The sequence below is a fragment of the Melitaea cinxia genome, chromosome 3 (genome assembly GCF_905220565.1).
Source record: "Melitaea cinxia chromosome 3, ilMelCinx1.1, whole genome shotgun sequence".
NCBI lineage: Eukaryota > Metazoa > Arthropoda > Insecta > Lepidoptera > Nymphalidae > Melitaea > Melitaea cinxia.
This window is the reverse complement of record NC_059396.1, coordinates 9,865,708-9,888,031: the sequence shown is the minus strand read 5'-3', so window position 1 is coordinate 9,888,031 and position 22,324 is coordinate 9,865,708. Positions and strand designations below refer to the sequence as shown.

At 35.6% G+C, this 22,324-nt stretch overlaps 1 protein-coding gene across 1 annotated transcript; it reads right to left on the bottom strand.

Annotated features, from left to right (window-relative positions):
• Positions 1–292: 292 nt before the first annotated feature.
• On the bottom strand, positions 293–21,447 carry LOC123669771 (katanin p80 WD40 repeat-containing subunit B1). The gene is made up of 16 exons (XM_045603362.1): positions 21,417–21,447; positions 21,213–21,343; positions 20,790–21,123; positions 19,982–20,180; positions 18,014–18,164; positions 17,194–17,368; positions 10,131–10,265; positions 9,993–10,049; positions 9,425–9,535; positions 9,026–9,166; positions 8,800–8,899; positions 7,821–8,100; positions 6,623–6,760; positions 1,281–1,393; positions 1,045–1,119; positions 293–966 (listed from the first exon to the last, which is right to left on the bottom strand). Exons 1-16 carry the CDS (start codon positions 21,445–21,447, stop codon positions 711–713), a joined length of 2,427 nt encoding a protein of 808 aa, XP_045459318.1. The 3' UTR covers positions 293–710.
• Between the last annotated feature and the right edge of the window lie 877 nt (positions 21,448–22,324).

The window sequence follows — 22,324 nt, the reverse complement described above, 5'->3', positions numbered from 1 at the left end:
GCGATCACCAACCCGCCTGCGCAGCTTGGTGACTATGGGCAAAACACATGAGTTCACACCATTTTTGGCGCGAACTTGTGGAGGCATATGTCCAGCAGTGGGATGTGATATGCTGAAATTATGATGATATTTGTAAATGGAGGAAAAGATCTATCTTCATATTATTATCTAGTCTGTCCAATTATATATATTTTTGGTTAGTGACACGGCGAATTAATATACGCGGCCAACGACCATGTTTTTAATATGAATAGAAAATATGTTACTTTTGATGCAGAAAAAATAAGATGCGTTAATGTTCATGATTTTATTCCAATTCTTAAAAATATAGTTTAAAATTGTTAATGTCAGTCTAGTAAATTAAATACATACCAATAAATTATATTTTAGTTTTCATATACCTAAATACAGATGAGATATAATTTTCTTAGACAATTATTATTATCAATTTTTAGCAATGTTTGCATATTGAAAGTGCCGTATATCACAAAAGTTCTGAGTCTCAAAGAATGTGTTGTGCATGATGTGCTAAATAATGTATATGGCATCTTCGATAATTCAACAAAAATAAAATTAATTTAGACTAATAAAATTTTAAATAAATCTTACATGCTAATGATAAAATGTTTAAGTACATTTGAAACAGATTTTTGTATAACAGTGAGAGGTTTGAAAAATAATGTCCGTCGAGGTACATTAGTGCCATTTCATCAGTCGAGCCCTTGTTGCATTAATGTATGGAGATCGCGGAAGGCGGCACCGAGGCGACCTTGCAGGGTTTGTCTTTTTAGAAGGAAAGCACGTATATCTAGCAATAGTCGATGTATTTGTACACATTTCGTGTAACGTTCTTCTCTTGGTATGTCAACACCAAGTGTTCGGACCGGTGCACTGACATTAGCACGTACAACCGACGAGAAATTCCGCACAATTAGCCTTAAAGCATTGCAGCCACATTGCATGTATCTGAAATATAAAAGTATATTTAAGCATTTTATGTAGTCACGCAAAGTAAAGTTTTAAATAATAGAGATTGAAGCTTACGATTCGTATTTGCTTTGGAGCAATTCATATATTTTAGGCAGCATTAAAAGACATATGTCCAAATTCCATAAAGATCTGAAACAAATGTCATGAGTTAGTTACAATCAGGCTATAAATTAATTTGAATATTTATAAACATATTGTCACATGTAAATTATAATCTTTTTAATATTATGATAATAATAAATAAGATTTATAGAATTTTGATTACTATACAATAAATAACAATAACTTACGGTTTATGCGCCATCACGTTTAGAATATCCAATATTACAGATGCATCTTCTAAAGCTATCACAGATTCTAAAGCAGATTTTAAACTCTTGTTTATTCTTACTGAATGAAATATCTGAAAAAATAAAATAAAAATAGTAGTTACTTGTCCTCGTATGGTAAAACATAAACATTTCTTCTTTTTATACCATTTTAATCCTTGTCTATAGTTAATTAGAAAAAGATATAGAAAGTATTTTTTCAGTAAACATTTATATAATATTTATAGCTTAATACCAAACTAATGAAAATTTTGCTAAAATTGAAGCTCAATTCAAGTTATTATTCGTATTATTACTCTGTTTTAGGAATAAAAAATATGAAAGACTGAATATTTCATTACTTTACAGGTGGCAGTAACTGCTTTTTTTAGGTTGTAATAGTGATAATCTGACAAATAATTGGCGCAACGGCCACATCACTGGTTTGTGGCTGTTGCGCTAACGGTCGCAGATTCGATCCCTGCACATGATAAACATTTGTGTTGGCCATGCAAATGTTTACCGTGGTCTGGGTGTTTGTACAGTACTTGTGGGCGTTCCCATCGTAACTCGGAGAGCACGATAAGCTGTCGGTCTCGGTTGTTGTCATGTACACCTGATAGTGATTGTTACTCGTAGTAGGGAATATATCCGCCAACTTGCATTAGAGCAGCGTGGAGGATATTACAGGCTGAAGCGTGACAAATGATACCTTTGCTATTTATAATGTTCAAATGAACATAATAAATAGAATTAATCCTTTAATTTTTAAAATTGATTAACCCTTTGAACGCCAAAGTCACCACACCACATAGGTACTTGACAAGCACTGGCAAGCCCTGGCCCCTGTGCGCCAACGACGTCTATAGGCGAGAAAAAAACCCGGACCACAAAAAATTAAACAAAATTATTAAAAAAATATTTCTAGTATTTTAAATCAACATTTCTCAAAATAGAATATTCTAGCAACATTTGATTAGAAAAAACAAGTCTTTTAGAGCTACACGTACTGAGAAACATTGAAATTAAAACATGCACTCTTATTACACGTAAATGATATGTCCAGAACGCCGAAGTCGTCTATAGTCGACTGCTAGGAATGTGACGCAAGAGGTATAGATGTTTTTTTAACTGAAAATTGAACTCAAACTATCTTCTATGAATAATTTGATATTTGAATAAAACAAAAGGTAAAAAACATAATACTATCATCAGCTAACACATAAATAAAAAATCAAAGCAACTAAAATCAATTAAATCGCTATAACAAATCTGATATCTCAAATCTGGCGCATTCGCGTCACCATTAATCCGTTCACTACACGCCGTTGTCAAGGACAGACGACACCCTGGTGACGTCATAAGCGAATAGCGAGAAAAGTAGTGCAGTGCAACATGAGCGATACCTTAGAACATCGTCGCATTTTGGAAGGCGTCGATGATTTTTTAACAGACTTCAAAAAAGAAGGTTACTCAATTCGACCGTATATATATTTTAACGTATGTTCGGGGATAGCTCCGTCGTTTATGAACCGATTTTGATAATTCTTTTTTTGTTGGAAAGAAGATATCCCTAGTTTGGTACCATAATAAGGAAACCAGGATCTGATGATGGAATCCCAGAGAAATCGAGGGAAACTTTTGAAAATTCGCATAACTTTTTACTGGATGTACCGATTTTAATGATTTTTAATTTAATCGAAAGTTGATGTTTATCATGTGGTCACATTTAAATTTCATGGAGATCTGATTACAACTTTTGGAGTAATTCTTGATAATACGTATTTACTTGACTATTTTTAACCGACTTCAAAAATAGGGGGAGGTTAGACGACCGTATATATATATATATATATATATATATATATATATATATATATATATATATATATATTTATGTATGTTCGGGGATAGCTCCGACCTTTATGAACCGATTTTGATAATTCTTTTTTTGTTGGAAAGGAGTTTAGTTTTTAGGTTATTTAAAAAAACAACAACTGTATTGTCATATAGTATAAATAAATAAATAAAAAGCGATTTATCTAGTATATCCTTTGGACTCCCGAGTATGTCCTATTGACAACCGTATATGTACTGGACAACCATTTTGTCCCTGTCTCCTAAAGACACATAGTCTTCACAAATCGTCACAATCGGGACAATCGTCATTTTTACTTAAAAAAAAAAACAGTTATGTTTACAAAATTTTCAAATATGAATGTAATAATTAAAAGTGAATTCATGAAGAGTGTTTAATATCTCGTATTAATTATTATTTTACAAATTAAATGAAAAGTTACCTTCCGTTACCTTCAAAGTTTGTCGTTGTCCAGGAGACAATGTTATTGGTAGTAACTTATAAATTAATAGTCGCGTCATTTATTTATGGGAGATAAATTGAAATCCATCCTATATTAAGTGAGAATAAGTGACGGTTTACAATTTGACTGAATTTCAAACGGTTAAGAAGTCTATTACACTCGCGTGCAACTGAATCGACTCAAGCCGTATATTGGTATATAAGTTTGATTTTTTGGAAGATGGCTTATCTGATTTTTGTAAAAGTTTTTTTGTTCGAAAGACATATATTTTTTTTCATAAATATAGCAATTTTAAAATAAACAATGACAAAACTTTTTAAATAAATACGGTCAAACATGAGCGTTACAGAAATTACTCGTTGCTCACGTGACCCATATTTCTTATCAGCCACTCGTCAGATGTTGACAGGTGCACATCTCCTTAAGCTCCCAGTATTTTAATCGCGATCCAATGGACACTACCTCAGAAGCAGCGGCCCAAGTTGTAGCTTTGTTGCAAGCGGGCCATAATCAACGGCAAGTCGCTTGTGAACTTAACATGAGCCAATCAGCTGTTTCACGAGTACACAGAAAGTTTCAAGAGACAGGTGGCTTCGTTCGGAGACCACAAACCAATAGACTCCGGAACACATCTGAGACAGACGACCGTTTCATTGTCTCAACTTCGTTGAGAAATCGTCATCTCACGGGCGTTGAACAGGAGCTCGGGAGGGTTCGAGGAGTGGCTGTCAGTCAGTGGACAATTAGAAGACGCCTGAAGAAAGCCAACTTAACTCCTAAACGGCCAGCCAGAGGCCCGAATCTGAGCGCAGCTCACCGTCAAGCCCTACTTCAATTTGCTCGTGAACACCTCAACTGGACTATTGAGCAATGGGGCTTCATTCTGTTCACTGACGACAGCAGAATGTGTCTCCATGGCAACGACAGAAGAGACCGAGTATACAGGCATCCAGGGAAACGATTCTCGCAATGCTGTTTCGCTGAAACAGTATCATATGGCGGTGGTTCAGTCATGATGTGGGCTGGAATATCATATGAAGGGAAGACCGAGCTTATTTTCGTGCCTGGTGGTGGTCGGAGTGGTGATCTAACAGCTCAAAAGTACGTGGAAAACATTCTCGTCGATCACGTTGTACCTTATGCAGGGTACATAGAAGAAGATTTTCTATTGATGCATGATAATGCTCGGTGACATACAGCAAGTGTTACTCGCCAGTTTCTTCAAGAGGTGCAAATTGAGACGATGATGTGGCCAGCCCTCAGTCCTGATCTGAATTGCATTGAGCATTTATGGGACGAGCTCAAACGGAGGGTGCGAGCTAGAGATACGGCTCCATCAAGTATCGTCGAGCTCAAAACTGCGCTAGAGGAAGAATGGAATACGATACCTCAAGATTTTATTCAAATTTACTATTTTCACTACATAGTATAAAACAAAGTCGCTTTCTCTGTCCCTGCACATGTATGTACGCTTGAATCTTTTAAACTACGCAACGGATTTTGATGCGGTTCTTTTTAATAGATAGATTGATTCAAGAGGAAGGTTTATATGTATAATAACATCCATTAAATAGTGGAGAAATACTGTTATTTTTGAGTTTTCTAATGTTATGTCGTAAATAATTATTATTTTTTTTCGCTTAAATTGCAAACGCAGGCTGAACCCTACGAGATTTATCAAAATAATGTACTAAGTATTGTACACATTGAAAAGGTCTAAAGAAAACTCCGCGATGGTATATACCTATCTCTTATGGATATCCCACAATAACATTTTTTTGTCATTTACTTTTTACGGCAAATAATGGCTAATTTTCGAAGCGATTTTAACCAATACAGCATTAATCCTTATCCAATTAAATACCTTAAATATATTTTTTATTTAATATAGATCTATATGGCCCTTTACAGCATATGATTTAAATGAATATTTTCGAAGATATTACAGATTTAAAAATCGCGGTACGTAGCGTTTGCGGCGGTTCCGGCCGGCTTTTACTCTAAAGTTAACGCGTGCGGGCCACGGGCAGTAATGAATAAATCAAAACTACTGGATCGATTTTTCAGGGAATGACATAGGCTATAATTATATTTTATACCCGTGCGAAGCCGGAGCGGGTCGCTAGTATGTAAATAAATCGTTCTGCTCTATGTGAATTCTTAAAATATAAATAATTATCTACAGCAAAAATGTTAAAATATTAAAATTTTCAATACAATTAAAAAATTAAAATGTATCATTGATGTACACTTAAAAGTTGGTTAACCCATAAGACCCACGAGTGAAAGGTAACACAAGAAAGATATTGAAAGAATAAACGTTCCTAGATTATATAAGTAGTCATTCATTGCATAAAAACCAACAAAAAGAAGTCACTGTGTGGTACTCGATAACGACTCTTTGTAACACAATTTTTTTCGTAGGTATTTTTGTTGACTTTATGCCTTGGCGTACATGGCACGGGAATAAGTTTGAGGCGTGGCGCTCAAAAGGTTAAAAAGAACCATGTAGTGACATGGAGAAATCCAGAATAATAATAATTTTTCTACGTTTCTGGTAGCTTCTTTGCTTATATATAATATAGAAGCAATTCACATCGCCGACTTGACCAATGCCTAGTTTATATATTCAAAATTTGTTTCATTTTCTTTACATATAATAGTTAAATTAAGAAAACATCTTGTTTGGATTTGAATGGCTAATATATGACCCGCGCTTAAGTTAGCTAAGGGATTTATTGAGATATAGTACGACATATCCTGCTTAAAATCTCGAGCAACCCGTCTAGGGCAGTATCTCAAAATTACAAAAGATCACAGCTAAATAATACTGCTCTCAAGTAGTAGTGTTCCTGCATTGAGTAATGTGGTCAGAGCTCCTTGGGATTGGTGGTGCGGTCGGTAACGCGGTTGCAATCTGGTGCTGTAGTCGTCTATCGGCTACAGTAGCCGCTTACCATCACGTGGGCCGTAGGCTTGTTGACCTGGTCGTATACAAAGTACCTGCAGCGCCCTCTGGCGCGCCGCGAGCACGGCCATCATGGAGTCGTGGCCGCGCATCATGACGCCCAGCACCTCCTGCTCGCTGGGCTCGGCGCCGCCCCGAGCCGCGCGCCGCCCCGCGCCGCCCGCCGCGCCGCGCTGTAAACACACACTGTAAGCTCACGGACTAAATATTTTCTCTTTTAATTTGTACTATTTTTTCTGAACGGATTGAAAAAAAAAAATCTGAATTTTTTTAATTTTTGTTCTATCCCAAATTATAGTATAAAGTTTAAAGTGATTAAAACATTATAGTTCGCGTCATGTAAAAAGAACGCTGGCCTTGAAGCTGCACAGAAGCAATTTATCGGTCTATTTGGTGGTATGGGGTAGGGGGCGGGCGTGTTTATCACGTGTCGCATGCTTGCCGGTGTGCTATTGGTTGGACAGTTCGACGTCGACTCAAAATAATATCGCGCACAAAAGTTTTAAATTACGAAATAATTTTACATAGAAAAGTGAGAAAAATTATTTATAATATATAATTCGCGTCATGTAAAAAAAAACGCTGGCTGTCAAAATGCACAAAGGCGATTTACAGTGTTGCCACATCTTGAAAAATCTTTTTCGTATTGTCCGTTTTTTGGAACAGTCTTATTTGGTAAACAAACAACTGTCAATCGTAAGTCACGTTTTATCCGCATTTATCACTCACTTTCACAACACAATAGCATACGGACACTTGTAAAACTCCATTTACTATTTATATCACTAAAAAAAATATCAATTTATCATTTTAAACACATAAAAACTATTAAGATACGAATATCGAGAGTACAGATAATATATATTTTTAAATACGACATTTCAATGACTAAAAAATTTGCTATAGCTTTTGTTTAAAAAAAAAAGTAATTTTGTAAACTGATAATTATTATACTTATTTAGTCCGAATTATTCGCACCGGTATTTGTAGTATTTTTAATGTACCTACTAATAACCATTATACGAAGCCGCGAGTGAAAGCCCAATTAAAAAATAAAACAGTAGTACTTTTGTGCGCGAGTATCGCCCATGCGCAAACGCACCCACTGCAGTTTCTTTCAGCGTTCTTTTTACATGACGCGCACTATACTAAGATACAAAATGTATTTGATCATTATCATTCATTGTTATTACAACAGCGTGGGTGTATGTATAGTGGCGAGGTGAAACATACGGGCAGGAACTCATCGAGATCGAGGCCGACGGGGCGATCGATGGAGTAGGGCACGAACTCCGGTTCCGCGTCACGCTCTACGGCTACAACCTGGCGCGCCTCTCGCGCTTTTTGTGCCTCACGCGCCTCTCGCGCCTTTTGGGCCTCACGCGCTTCGCGTGCCTTTTGGGCCTCACGCGCTTCGCGTGCCTCTCTGGCCTCTCGGGCCTCACGCGCCTCTCGGGCCTCACGCGCCTCTCGGGCCTCGCGCGCTCCGCTGGCGCCACTATCTGCACGCGCTCTGCGAGAAGAAAAGTTGTCTGTTAAAATAGCGAATCCGCCAACCCGCATTGGAGCAGCGTGGTGGATTAAGCTCTGATCCTTCTCCTACATGGGGAAAGAGGCCTATGCCCAGTAGTGGGATATTACAGGCTGAAACGTGAAAATAGCGAAACCTTGAAAATGTTCGATAGCAGTTCTAAATAATCTGTAATGAGCTCATGATCAAGTAATAGGAAGTCATTATGTAAAATAAAATAAAATCGGATGAATATATAATCAAATAGCAAAATGTGTTGAACATTAGATGGCAATTATAAATAATTTGTAATGAATTTATGATAGAGTAATAAGAAACTTATTGCGTAAAATTACAATTAAATCTACACCTTGTGATTTGAATGACAATTGGTCAGCGTGTATGTCATAATCGGTCAAATGTATATATATACCCATGCGCTAGATATAATTAAAATCTAATTTATGAATAACTGACTTGTAGCCTATGTGAGAATATTAATAAATACTTACATAGTGTATGTAGTAAAACAATAGTTTATATAATCAATTGGTTGTCTCGGGAAAATAGGAGTCCTTTCCTTTTAAAATCACCATATTTTTTTTGTACATATAGGCAATTACCCATTCAACAAGCATATTCATCGTATTATTTCGAAAAAAGGATAGCTGTCTAAATAGTGTTATTTAAAAATACATTTACCTATTCTGGCTTTGTGGTCTTGTGAATGATAATGATCTAGGTCCAAGTGATGGCGGACCTAATGACATCTCACTATTACTTTGCCGGAGAGTGTTTGAGGCTGAAATTAATTCACATACCATTTTAGTAATCATATTTAAAAAGCAGCTTACGAGAAGAAAGAAAAAATAACGTATTTATATTGGTTGCTAGAACACATAGAAAAGAATTAATTAAAAAAGCTTACTTAAATCTGTAGTAGATTTTGTTTCTTTATATGAATTATGTCGATTTAAGGAGGTAGTTGTGAGTACATTAGAAGAATAGTCATTCATCGCAGCTGCTTGTCTACAAGTAAATAAGCTTTCATCTTTGTTGTCTACCATCCCTGCAAATGACGTACATATTAAATCTAATACGTCCATTACAAATTATTCGTAAAGAATTTATCATTGACCGAGTACTACACACTTTTCACGTAATAATACGAATATTATCATAACATTACATACAAAAGCATGAATTATTTAATTTCAAGTGATCCATTAACTGAACAGTTTACGAGATATATGCGGTCTAAACCGAATATAAAGGTTACATTATGCGTTATAATCGTTGGTGTATGGCAGTAACAACAAGCGCTCACCCGCGAACCCGTGCGGCCGGGCGGCGAGCGGCGCGGCGGTGGGGATGCGCGACGCCAGCGACAGCTCCCGCAGGGACGCGCTCGCCGCGCACGGGCCCGGCGCCTCCTCCCCTGTGATCCCATCGCGAAAATTTACTTTATATTCAAACTCTTTTATAGCCAAAAAGTAATACTCGGTAAACTGAAATGCAACTGGAGACCGTGAGATTAAGAAAACCGAGATCGATTTCCAATTTTAAGACGTTTTTTCTCTTAAGAACGAGTGTTCATTTACAGTGACATAAACAAGTTTACAATACAAATTATGTAAAATTATTACTATCTAGCGCAGCGGAAAGCAAACTAACAGAACTAGTTAAGGTACTTAATTAAAAATTTTGACTGAGAATTATTTTTTTAACTGACATAGGGCACAGCAAAAACTAGCCTGCTCAAAATTAGGAGCAGCCCCCACAAGCTGGGTCAAGCAGCCAACTTACTTAACTCGTGACATTTATCCTCATCATATCTCAGTACATTTTCCTATTTAAAAAAAAATTAATAAAATTGCTTTTTTTGTGACAAGCACCTGTTATTGGAAAATCCTCGGATGACAAGCTTGTGGCTGGAGGTGGAGTTCGTGTCACTGAAAATATAAAGCATTCATTAGTAGAAATAAAAAGCAATATTTTAATATACTTTCTTGCATATAACTCAAACTACTCACAAGCTCTGCTGGGTCGAAATATTTCAGTGTAGTCATTTAAATTAGGGATTACAGCACCTGATTCTTCATCTGCCTCCGTCCCGGACGTAGATTCCTCTGCTGTTTTCTCATCTAACAATGTTGGTCTGTGCATCACTGAAAAATTTTATGTTATTTTCCATAGCAATAATACAATTGTATGTTATGTTTTACATTTTATTCTCTTTCAGGGCAAAACAATTGAATTATTGGTAACGAACCAGAATCTCAGTGTTAGAAGTTAAGCGTGGACTCTGCTCTTTGGTCAATTGACAATTACAAGTGTTTTTGTTGTTGCATAAAGTTTTGTTTGTTTTCCCAGTTTTTGTTTTTGTTTGTGTATAGTTTTATTGTGTATATAGCCTTATTTGTTTGTTTTTGTCATGTATATTGTAAGCGTAAGTACATTTAAGTAATTAATTATGGATTTCGAACCTCCTGACCCTGGTGGAGGTTCCTATAATTTTTCCCAAACAATGGAAATAGAAGGAAGTAATAATAGAAAAAGAAATAATAGCGATCCTAATTTAACTCAATCTAAAAGACCCACTAATAATCTTCATCAAACACCATCCATTCAATTGAATTATGTCACGCCGGAATTTCAAAATGAAAAGAGGTTATACTCGGCCGAAGATATTGCCTCTTTCGTTGTACATGTTTCCAAATCGGAAACCAATCTCAATAGTGGAGCTATTCTGCAGCCTATTAAATTCGGACAGTTCTTACACAAAAATAAAATAACTAATATTGTGATCGACGGCATAAAGTGAATTGGCCGTAATCGCGTATCGATAGAATTTAAAACGTCACAGCAGGCCAATTTCTTTTTAGATCTAACAGTTCTTACTAGCTGTGGTTACACTGCATCTATGCCCAGTTACAGTGTATCTCGCATGGGCCTCATCCGAGCAGTACCAGTTGAATTGCTAATTTACCTCTCTGCCTGTAGAAACCTATGTGTTACCCACTATCCAATGTAACAAATGTTGTCGATTTGGGCACGTTAAAGCACAGTGCAGGTCAAGTCCAAGATGTTTCAAATGCGCTCAGATGCATGAAGAAGAAACTTGTAAGGTAGAAACACCAACCTGTCTATTCTGCTCTGGTACTCAAAATGCAAACAATACATCTTGCCCAAAGCTTTCCCGACAAAAGGCGATCAAACTAGAAATGTCTCAACAGAGTATTTCATATTTGGAAGCTTCAGCCAGATTTCCCCAGGTAAGGCGCCCATTTGCTGACACCGAGATTCTTTTCCAACAACAATATTATGTCAAAAACTACCAATTCTAACCATCCTAAAAGCAAATCTTATAAAAAAACAACATTCACAGCTCATTGTTCAATCCCCACTGCTATTCCAGGATATGACCATCTAGCTCATCGAGATATTGTGAGGGAACCTGACTCACAGATTCTTAATGGATGTGCCTTGACACCAAATTTTATCTCCAAATGATAACCTCATAGAACAACTTGCCGACATTCTTATTAATATTACCTCCCGGTTTAGTGACACCGGACTACCGAACAAAACTCTTACCAGCTTGACTCAGCTAACTACTTTATTGTCCAATAATGGAAAGCAAGCTGATTCAGTGGAATAGCCGTAGTATCAGAAATCAAAAACACGACCTTATTAACTTAGTTAATCATTTCGACCCATCAATTCTAGCTGTCCACTAAACACGGTTAAGACCTGGCTCTCGCTTCAGAGTGCCCGGTTATGCATGTTTCTGGGATGACAAAAATGATGGCCATAGTGAAGCCGCTTTATTCGTCTCCCATAAATTTATATATTGTAATGTTCCTCTACCTGTACTTAGTGAATATACAAATGTTATGGCTGTTCACTGTTCTAATATTACTTTTGTGTCAGTATATGTCCCTAGTCCCACTTCTTCAGCTTTATCTGAATTTTCATCTGTTATATCTGCACTCCCTGCTCCCCTTATAATATTAGGTGATTTCAATATTCACCATGCCTCATGGGGATCATATTTTAATGACAATATGTCTCCACTACTATTGGATTTAATTGATAGCAATAATCTGGTAATACTTAATAACGGTTCTCCTACCCGTCGTGTCTCCCCCTACAGAATCAAAGGAGTGCAGTTGATCTGTCACTGTGTTCTCCGTCAATATCTCCTTCACTCTCTTGGTCAGTATTATCCAGCAGTTTTGGTAGTGATCATTTTCCAATAATCATCTCGATGACCTATTCCTCCAGATTAAAAGTTATTACCGGCCGGCCTAGATTCAAATATAAAGTGGAAAAGGCAGATTGGTCAAAATTTGCAATAACCACCGATAATGAAGTTTGTCATATTCCGCCAATCACCTGTGAGAATGTTCACTCTCAATATATTAATTTTAAAAATGTGTTTCTACGTTCTGAAGATACATCAGTCCCTTTACAATCTACTGAAAACCATAGACGCCTATATCCTCCGCGGTAGGATGCAGAATGCACTACTATGTGTAGACTCCGAAGTCTGCTGAACAGTCATTCGTCATCCATGACTATGGAAAATTTTCTTAATAATAAAAAGGTGGCAGCTGATGCTACTAGACTATTTGCCCACACAAAGAAACTTACGTGGTCAAACTTTTGTGAAACTACGTCTCCGGATTCCCATTCCTCTCTGGTCCGGAATAATATCAGAAAATTTAGGGGGTAGTACTTTGTATGTGATTCTCAATAGTCCAATGACACATCTGTGTGGGTAAATGCTTTCGCACAAAAGGTGCTAAACCTTTATCTGCCCCAATCTTTGAGGAATGTTCTACTCATATTTCTGCGTCCCCTCAACTAACAAACTACTTCGATTCGCCATTCTCTATGCAGGAGTTTCAGTTGGTGCTACATGTTCTTCAAAACTCCTCTCCAGGCTTAGATGGGAATCCCTATTCTTTTACTTTCAAAAGCGGTCCAGCAACCCAAAGTGTATGTCTAAATTTTATGAATGCCATTTAACAATCTGAGGTTCCTCCTGAAGAATGGCGTTCTCAAATTATTTTGCCCATTTTAAAACATGGAAAGCATAACTGTCACCCCAATGGATACCCGTCCAATAGCTCTCTCGGCTACTTTAGCAAAAATTCTAGAGCACATTGTAACGTTGTAACTACATAATTAAAATAATTTAAATCCTATATTAAAATTAGTAAAAAAAAAAAAAAAAAACAATTTTATTACTACTTATTTTTTTTTTTTTTTATAAAAAATAAATTGCAACAAAAATTCATCAAGCGGCATTTGTATGCTCGCGCGATGCTACGTTTGAGCGCTCCAAACAGTTCCTTTGTTTCGGTCACTATAAAGCTGCAGTGCCGGTCACCGCGCCATTCATAATCACTTTTTCTCTCGTATTTGCTAAGTGAACGCACGTCACATTTTAAAACTTTTGCCTCATACAGTCAAGATAAATTTAATTATTCTACGCAATTATTAATAAACAAATTTATATAATATTTTCGAGATCGTCGCTAAGCGTTCCTCAAAATAATACTTATTAGAGAAGTGAGTGTTGATCGCCCCCAAATTGGGTAAGTGGTATTTTAATATCGCAGACAATTTAAGTAGTTTTTTAGTGCAAATAATCATGGCTGTTATAAAAACTAATGTTTGTATTCAGTAGTTTTAAATCACATTTAAATTATTTTTTTCTTAGATTTCATCATCTTTCAATTCTACCCTCATTTTTAATATTTTTTGAAATAATTGTAAATCCTATTATAAATTAACCTACTTTTCAATGTTAATCTCCGCTTCTGATTTTATGATCCCACGGCACTACTACTACAATTGAGGTGCTTTCTTTTATAACGCAGTGTCGTGGATGTTCACAAATAGTGCTGGACCGCTTATTATTATGTTTTGATGGCGTGTTCCAGGGTTCAACGCTCGGGTTACTTCATCTGATTACCCACTCCTGCTGCCACCGGTCGCCAGCGGTTTCCAGTACGTGACTTCCGGAACACCTATCTACACGGCGTGGCGCAGGAGAGTACCTTAACCGACTTAGCCGAGGAACTTATGTGGATTAAGTGCTTAAACCCGCCGGTTATTAAGTATTATTACCACCGGGTTGATATTTCAAATAAATCGAGCTGTTTGCATGGAATCCTGTCTTCTTATTTTCATCCTTACTGGGCAGAGCAAACTGTGACAAAATGATTAAAAGTAGACTAGAATGGTTAATGGAGAGTAAAGGCGTTATATCTAAAACTCAGTTTGGATTTCGAAAAGGTTATAATAGTATAACCGATAGTTTAGGAACTTTTATAACCGACATACGCATTGCCTTTTCGAAAAATGAATCAATGGTAGGATTGTTCCTTGATATATCATCTGCATATGATAATGTACTTCTTCCGGTACTCAGGCAGAAAATGCTCACGCTGAGTGTTCCAGTGAAGATGACTAATTTTATTTTCAACTATATTTCGTTTCGCTCTCTTATTATCTGTTCCCAAATTCTTTTCTACCCCCTAGGTTAGTATGGAAAGGATTACCCCAAGGCTCTGTGCTAAGCCCTCTTCTCTATAGTATTTATATCTATGACTTAGACCTATCTATTAATTGCTTTAGCAATGTTCTCCGATATGCAGATGATATAGCAATGTAAATTTATTCTAAGAATATTTCAGATTGTTTCGTTCGCCTGAACTCCGCCGTTAATTATTTAAGATCCATCCAGAATATTAGTATTTACAATAATCTTCAGGCTTTTCCATTGAGGAATTGTGTTAAGTTCTTGGGGGTTTATCTTGACTCCAAGATGAAAGGTACTAATCACATTAACCACATCATTCAAAATGTGAGAAGAGTATAAATATTCTTCGCGCCCTCTCTGGTGTATGGTGGGGCTCTCACCCATATACCCAGAAACTTCTATACAATTCTCTCTTTCGCAGTCACTTAGATTACGGATCGTTTCTCCTTGAGCTATACAGTAGAACCTATCTGAAATCACTAGATAAAACTCAAACGAAAGCTCTTCGTATTGTCGTAGGTGCTATGAGTTCATCACCTACAAATGCTCTTCAAGTTGAGTGTGTCGACCCATCACTTCAACTTAGAAGGCAATATTTATCTGATAGGTTTTATACAAAAAAATTTAATCGTCTTCCCACCCACTTGTTGATAAACTTCATCATATGTCACAGTTAGTTTCTTCCTCAAATTATTGGTTGCACAAAACTCTTCCATGCCTTGTGATCAGCTATCGAAAAATCGCTCGCCTACCCTGTCCTATCTTGCAATGTCGACTTAATCCTCTATTTGAGACGCCTTTTAAATCTCTTGCATTCTCTCCGAATATAATATTCGAAATCAAAAACAGCTTTAATCAAATAGGCTCCTACAGCACTATCGAATCGTCATTTTAAAATTAAAACTTTAAAAATAAATTATTATATTTGTAGAAGTAAAGCTACCACCGATTCGGAATGTAGATTCTGCAGAGAAGAATCGGCAAGAAACTCCGTAATTATTCTTTTGAAAAGTAATATATAAACTGTGTTTTAGTACAAAATTAGAAACATGTTGCATAAAATACAGCGCAGTTAATATGTCTACCTTTTGGAAAACATCCCGTAGGGAGACTCGAGCTCCAAGATCATTAATGCCGCGAATAGCCCTTTTTTGCAAGATAAAAATAGTCTCACCCACCTGCCCAGCGTGGTGACTATGGGCAAAACACATGAGTTCGCGCCATATCTGCCGCGAACTTGTGGAGGCCTATGTCCAGCAGTGGACTGCAATAGACTGAAATGATGATGATGATGAAATATAGTCTCAATATTAACAGCATTATTATATATATATATTTATTAAATTTTCCAATAGATAAAGGTTCCGTTCTTTCCAACTATCAGTTTCTACAAAAAATTAATGAGCACTTTACAGATTGACTGCGTTTTTTAACGGATGCTTCTAAATTGAATGAGCAAAGTAGCGTTAGTGTAGCAGTGTGGATTCCGAGGGTTAATGTGATTTTGAATTTCAAGCTCCTAACTATTTCATCTGTTTTTTCAGGAGGGTCAATAGCTATCCTAGAGGCTCTCTCATTTATTGAATCCCATCAATTGGATAAATCCATTATTCTCTCGGATTCTAGGAGCTCTCTGGAGGCAATTGCTTCTAATCAATTTCACTCAAGAAACAAGTTCCTGATAATATTAAAAATTAATATAAACTTTTTAATTGTCATTCTAAAAATATTCAAGTAGCACTGGCATGGATTCTAGGCCATAGTAGAATCGCTGGTAATGAAAGTGCAGATTCTTATGCTAAGGAAGCTTCATCATCTGGTTCGTTAAGCTAGTATAAAGCACATTGCCATGACCTTTTACCACTTGCTAGAAAGGATTTAATAAATGAGTGGGATACCCTGTGGACTATATCTAGTAGGAACAGAGGTAAGCATAATGCCTCCATTCAGGTTGGAATTCCGGTTAAACCATGGTTTTTTAATTTAAATACAGGAAACAATCAAAACCGTCTGCTCAACAATTTGCCGCATGCGACTTGGACATTGTTGCTCTCCTGTATTTTTAGCAAATATTAGAGTCTCTGTCTGTCTGTGTAGTAGATCTATCTGTGAGTGTGGTTTGGATGAAGGCACATTCGATCACATTTTCTTCTCTTGCCCAAAAAACCGGTCTTTATTCGACTTACTACCTCCATCTATTCCCCGTCCTATTGATTTTAAATCTATTTTATCGCATGTAAATACTCCTTTAGTAGATATTTTAAGTACATTTATTTTAGATAACAACATTAAATTGTGAAGTTTCATTTGTTGTTTGTTTTGTTTTTGTTTTTTTTTAGACGAATAAGTGGTGCGAAGAACCGTACATAACCTTGTAGTATCACAACACTAATCTTATGAGCAGAGTTTTCAAAAGTAATTAAGTTAAAACACTCTGACTCTGGCAATTCCTATGGGAGTCCAATTATAAAAGACGAAAAAGAACTTAAGCGTGACATTATTATATTTAATTACAAGTAATACATACATGTTAAACTAACCTTCTTTAGGTGGTTTCTCTTTAGAAAAACTTTTACGCACAGAGTGACCCTTTTGGAATGGCGAGAGATCCCTCACAAGTGTTGGGGCAGCAGGAGGAGGCCCTCCGAAAGGATGAACTTTATTGAGATCAACAACGGATAAGACGACATATGTCGAATAGAATGAGCCTGCAATCTAGAACATTTTTCTGTGTCAAAGACTTCTGTTTCTGATTATGAAAGATTATCAACACAAAAAAAATTTACAGTGCTATCTCTGGTTTTTTCTAAATCCAAATAAAAATTTCTAATCCAATTATACATAATTGTATTAATTTGTAAATCTTTAGTGGCTCAGAAGTTCAATTTTATTTTCGGCAACAGTATTAAAGAACCACTTACTTCAAGTTATTAGTCACTGTTTTATGTTACTTGAAATCCTCGGTCAGATGACATTTCATTTGCAATATAAAGATTACTACAGCATATATATATATATATATATATATATATATATATATATATATACACTAGCTGACCTGGCAAACTTCGTATCGCCTTATTTTTTTTCTTAAATATAATAATTACATATATCAAAACAAAATATACCCTATCTTTCAAGTTGGATCAAACTGCACACAGTGTGCAAATTTGATTAAAATCGGTTAAGTAGTTTAAGAGTTCATTGCGGACAAACATTGTGACACGAGATTTATATATATTAAGATATATATATATATATATACATATCATCAAAATTTTTAATGAAATTATCTTACTTTAAATATTAAAATAAAACTATACTCTTATTTCTCTAAAACAAAACCACAAAATATCTTACAAGTTGTGTTTGAGCAACTGTGATGTCGTGTATCTGTCCCCAATGGCCACTAACAGTGTCGAGAACTCTGGCTGGTTCCCAGCCTATCACATGTAGACCATCATTCCCACAACCCAGTAATGTTGCTCCATCATCACTAAACGTCATATGTCTGAAATTTTGAAGACAAATATATATTAACAGTGCCTATTTAAAACAACTAGTGGTCGCCCAGTGGTCGAAATTCGACCATAATTAATTTAAATTATAAATTTGAACATTATTAAGGTTCTGTTGTCAAAGACACTTCTATAATAATAAACAAAAGATATATGTCAATTTCATGGTAGTGTGTGTAATGTTTTTTTAGTGATTTAATGCATTTTTTATACCTAATCATTATCATTATATATAATAAAACTAAGTTGATAAAATGTGCGTGCCGATAAAACTTAAAAAGGAGTCCCCGCACGATAAATTGACTTATATAGTGTTAGCCCTTTATCCTCCCTCGAACAAGAAAGTTCCCGTTTTAACCTAAAAGGTGTGTTTTTTAAGATATAAGGGCTTTTCCAACCCTTTAACTTGGAAATTAAGTGTAGTGGCGCCGTCTGTTGTCGAGTATTTGAACTTCATTCAGAACAACGATAATTTGGGTTGTATTTCAAAAGGTGCTGCGAGCAATTGCAGTATGTGTAGTAATGGCGCAAAATTTAAAATTCCAATTTCAATAAAGTCTTAAATTACATTTGTTACTATAATAAAGTTATTAAATTTTATGTATTTATACAGCAGTAGCTAACTTGAATTTTGGAGTTAAAGCAACATAATTTCAGTTATTCAAATTAGTTCTAAAAACATTTAAAAATTTAAGTTTTTAAATTTCGCGCCTTTACTACGTATGCTAGAGCTACAGAACCTATTGTTACGGCGGACTATAATGTCGAGATCATTCTAGGTGTGAGAAAGAAAATATTCTCAAACTTTCTCAAATATCCTAGAGCCTAGCTCTCTGAATATATAAGAGCCCGGTGTCGCCCGCCAGAATTAGTTCAATTTGAACAGCGAAACAAGCGTTTTCGAAACGAAAAGAAAGAAGTTATTAAAAAAAAAATTTTGGGATTGGAAATTTTTGTTAAATACCCATGCGAAGCCGGGGCGAGAAGTAGTTTTTTATAAAATTAAAATATATATTAGCATTTTGTACTCCTTGTCTATATAAACTATAAGTGTGCTAAATTTCATACTCCTCTGTCTGCGTAATTTTCATAGAAAGGGGTACAAAGTATTTGCTTCACATATTAATATATTTCAACAATACACCATTACATTTTAGAATCCTTTTCATATTTACAACTAGATCAGCAAACAAGCTTACGGCCCACTTGATGGTAAGCAGTAGCATAGCCTATAGATGCTTGCAACACCAGAAGCATCACAAGCGTGTTATTAATCCTATACCTGACCTTACCCCGGGATCTATTGCTACCACACTTACCACAGGAGTCCAACGCTACTCGAGAATAGTGTTATTTAGCTGTGATCTTCTGTAAGGTATGTATCGTTTATTAACAGTAATAGGTGATAGCCAACTGACATAAGATAGGATATAAATAACATGGGATATAAAATTAGTTTGTTTGACTGTGTGGTCACAGCAGTAAGAATACCTCCCACGCCACGCCCTCTCTTCTCGTTGGTGTCATAAGAAGTGAATAAGGGATAACACAGTTCCACTACCACCTTTTAACTTAAAAAGCCGACCGATGGCGGGATAACCATCCCACTGCTGGCTTTGAAATACACAGGCCGAAGACGGGCAGCAGCATCTTCGGTGCAACAAAGCCAGCCCTGTGGTCACCAACCCGCCTGCCTAGTGTGGTGACTATGGGCAAAACACATGAGTTCGCACCATTTTTGGCACGAACTTGTGGAGGCCTATGTTCAGCGGTGGACTGTAGTAGGCTAAAGGGAGAAAATTAGTTTTACCTTATAGATGTGTTATCTTTTTCAAATTTAGATACCAATTGGAATTTTTCCATGTCCCAGAAATTAACAGTTCTGTCAGCACCACAGCTGGCTAGGAGGAACTCATGAGGGTGGAACTTAACACAAGTCACAGCTGCTGTGTGCTCTATGAACTCTTGCAAAACTTTGCCTACTCTTACATCCCATACCTTCACTAGACCTGAAAATGTAAACATATATTTGATAAACAATCAGAGTAAAACTTAGTCAAATACTTGATCAGTAGATGATGTGAAAGGTTTTAAATAAGTAACAATTAAGATTTGTTTGGTAAGCAAAGCATTAAAAAGTTTTGTATTAGTTATTTATATTTGTATTTAGTATTTATAAAAAAAGGCAGTTTGGTTGCTGAAGTTTGACATTGTGTGAGTGGTCCAGAATTTTGACCCATCACATGTTCTATGAAAACATAATATTTGAACTACATACCAAAAAATGATTGACTTTAAAAATCCAAGTTTACATCATTTTACAAGTTTTTATCATTGGCAAATTAGTTATATTTGATTAACGTTAATTTTATTGCTAAATAATTCAATTTAGAAATAAAAATAATGTCAAAACTGTTGTTTGAATTTAACATTGCAAAATATGTGAAATCACACTAGGTAGAGCGGGTCTCATAAATGTGACCAAGAACAGGGTGGGGATAAAAAAATTGTGAAATTTGTGTGACGTAATTAATTTATGGATGACCTATTATATGTGTAAAATTTTTATGTAATTTATTATTCTATTACCATGTAATTTTATTTGAATTTCTACTTACCATCTTCACATGCAGATGCTATCCACTGACCATCAGGACTAAACTGAAGACTGTTGACTGCAAGTCGATGGCTAGAATATGTGACAATACACCCACGCTTCCTTGTATCCCATAGTTTAATATTACTATCACATGAGCCGGTGGTTAAGTAATCACCATAAGGATGGAAATCCATGCATTTAATTGCGCCTTTGTGTCCTGTGAATGTTCTTAGTAGTTTAGCAGCTTCTAAGTCCCATATTTTTAAGGCACCTGTTTGAGAACCAGCACACACTAAGTCTTCTGAATGTCCAAAACACACACATTCTACTGGTGTTGTATGTCCACTCAGACTCTGTAAATAAGATAAACATCTGTAATTAAAATGTTCTCTAATATCTGTTTAAACGTACATTCCTATTGTTTGTATTTTTTGAAGTGTACCATTAAGCAACCTTGTCTCCCAATTGCCCATAAATTAACTTTTTTGTCATCGCCTCCAGTAGCCAATACTTGATTCGATTTGTGTCCCATTGCCAGGCAGTTGACATTTGCCTTGTGGGCGACAAACTCTTCTGCAAAGAATTTTTGTTTCATAAATAATCACACTAATGTTTAATTCAAAGGTAGTAACAATCAAGTACGTACGTAATTTCCATGATCTCCGTATGATATCCATTTTAATTAAAGCATTCCTTTTAAGGCATATGTAACCTTCTTGTGATTTGAACTATTTCCGATATCAAGAAAAATTTGGAAAATCACAGATATTTAAATTTTATAAGTTATCATTGTCCAATTTATAGTCAAAATCGCGTTTGTAGTTTAGATGAAAATTATTGAAATTAGAATTTTGTTTATATTTATCGTAAGTTACATTGGTGATTGAAGATTGTTAATATATTGATATATTCTCTATATATTCATCATTTCATTATTCACAGATTAATACAATATATTGTAGGGATGTTCCTAATTAATCCGATTTTTGAAAAGATTAAAAGATCGGTCACATTACACATAGAATGTAATCGATGATCTAATACTTCGAATAGTAACTGAACTCAGCAAAACGATTTAAAGCCACCGATGATCGGATTTTGTTACTGATAGTACAAAGAGTTCTAAATCTATATTAATGATTAATCTTGAATATTATAATTGGAAACATTTTTGAATATCATATCAAAAATTGACCGTTCCAGTCTTAGTTCTTCCAGTTTCAGTCTTCCATACTTACGAGTATTAACACATTTTACTGAAATTACTTATAGTTCGACCATAATGTTTTAATATATTAATTTTTGCAAGTTTTCTAAAGATCCAAAATTTAAGGTATACTAACCTAACCTAACCTGGAAATAATAGAAGAAGATGGTGTCATTTGCTCAAATCATTACAACACCTCTGACTTTCAAGTGTAGAACTGGCAAGATTAATGATGAAAAATATACTGGAACAACCATTTCTTTCTTAATGAAAAAAGACAACCCACAAAAATGTATTCGTCATATTTATAGAAAACTAATCCATTTTAAAAACCAGATACTAGATAC

Coding starts and splice junctions, on each gene's coding strand:
- LOC123669771 (XM_045603362.1), bottom strand. CDS start 21,447: ATGGATATCATACGGAGATCATGGAAATTAC. Junction 20,181..20,789: donor AGCATCTGCATGTGAAGATG/GTAAGTAGAAAT, acceptor TTACATTTTCAG/GTCTAGTGAAGGTATGGGAT. Junction 1,394..6,622: donor CGCGCCAGAGGGCGCTGCAG/GTACTTTGTATA, acceptor TTATTTTTTCAG/ATATTTCATTCAGTAAGAAT.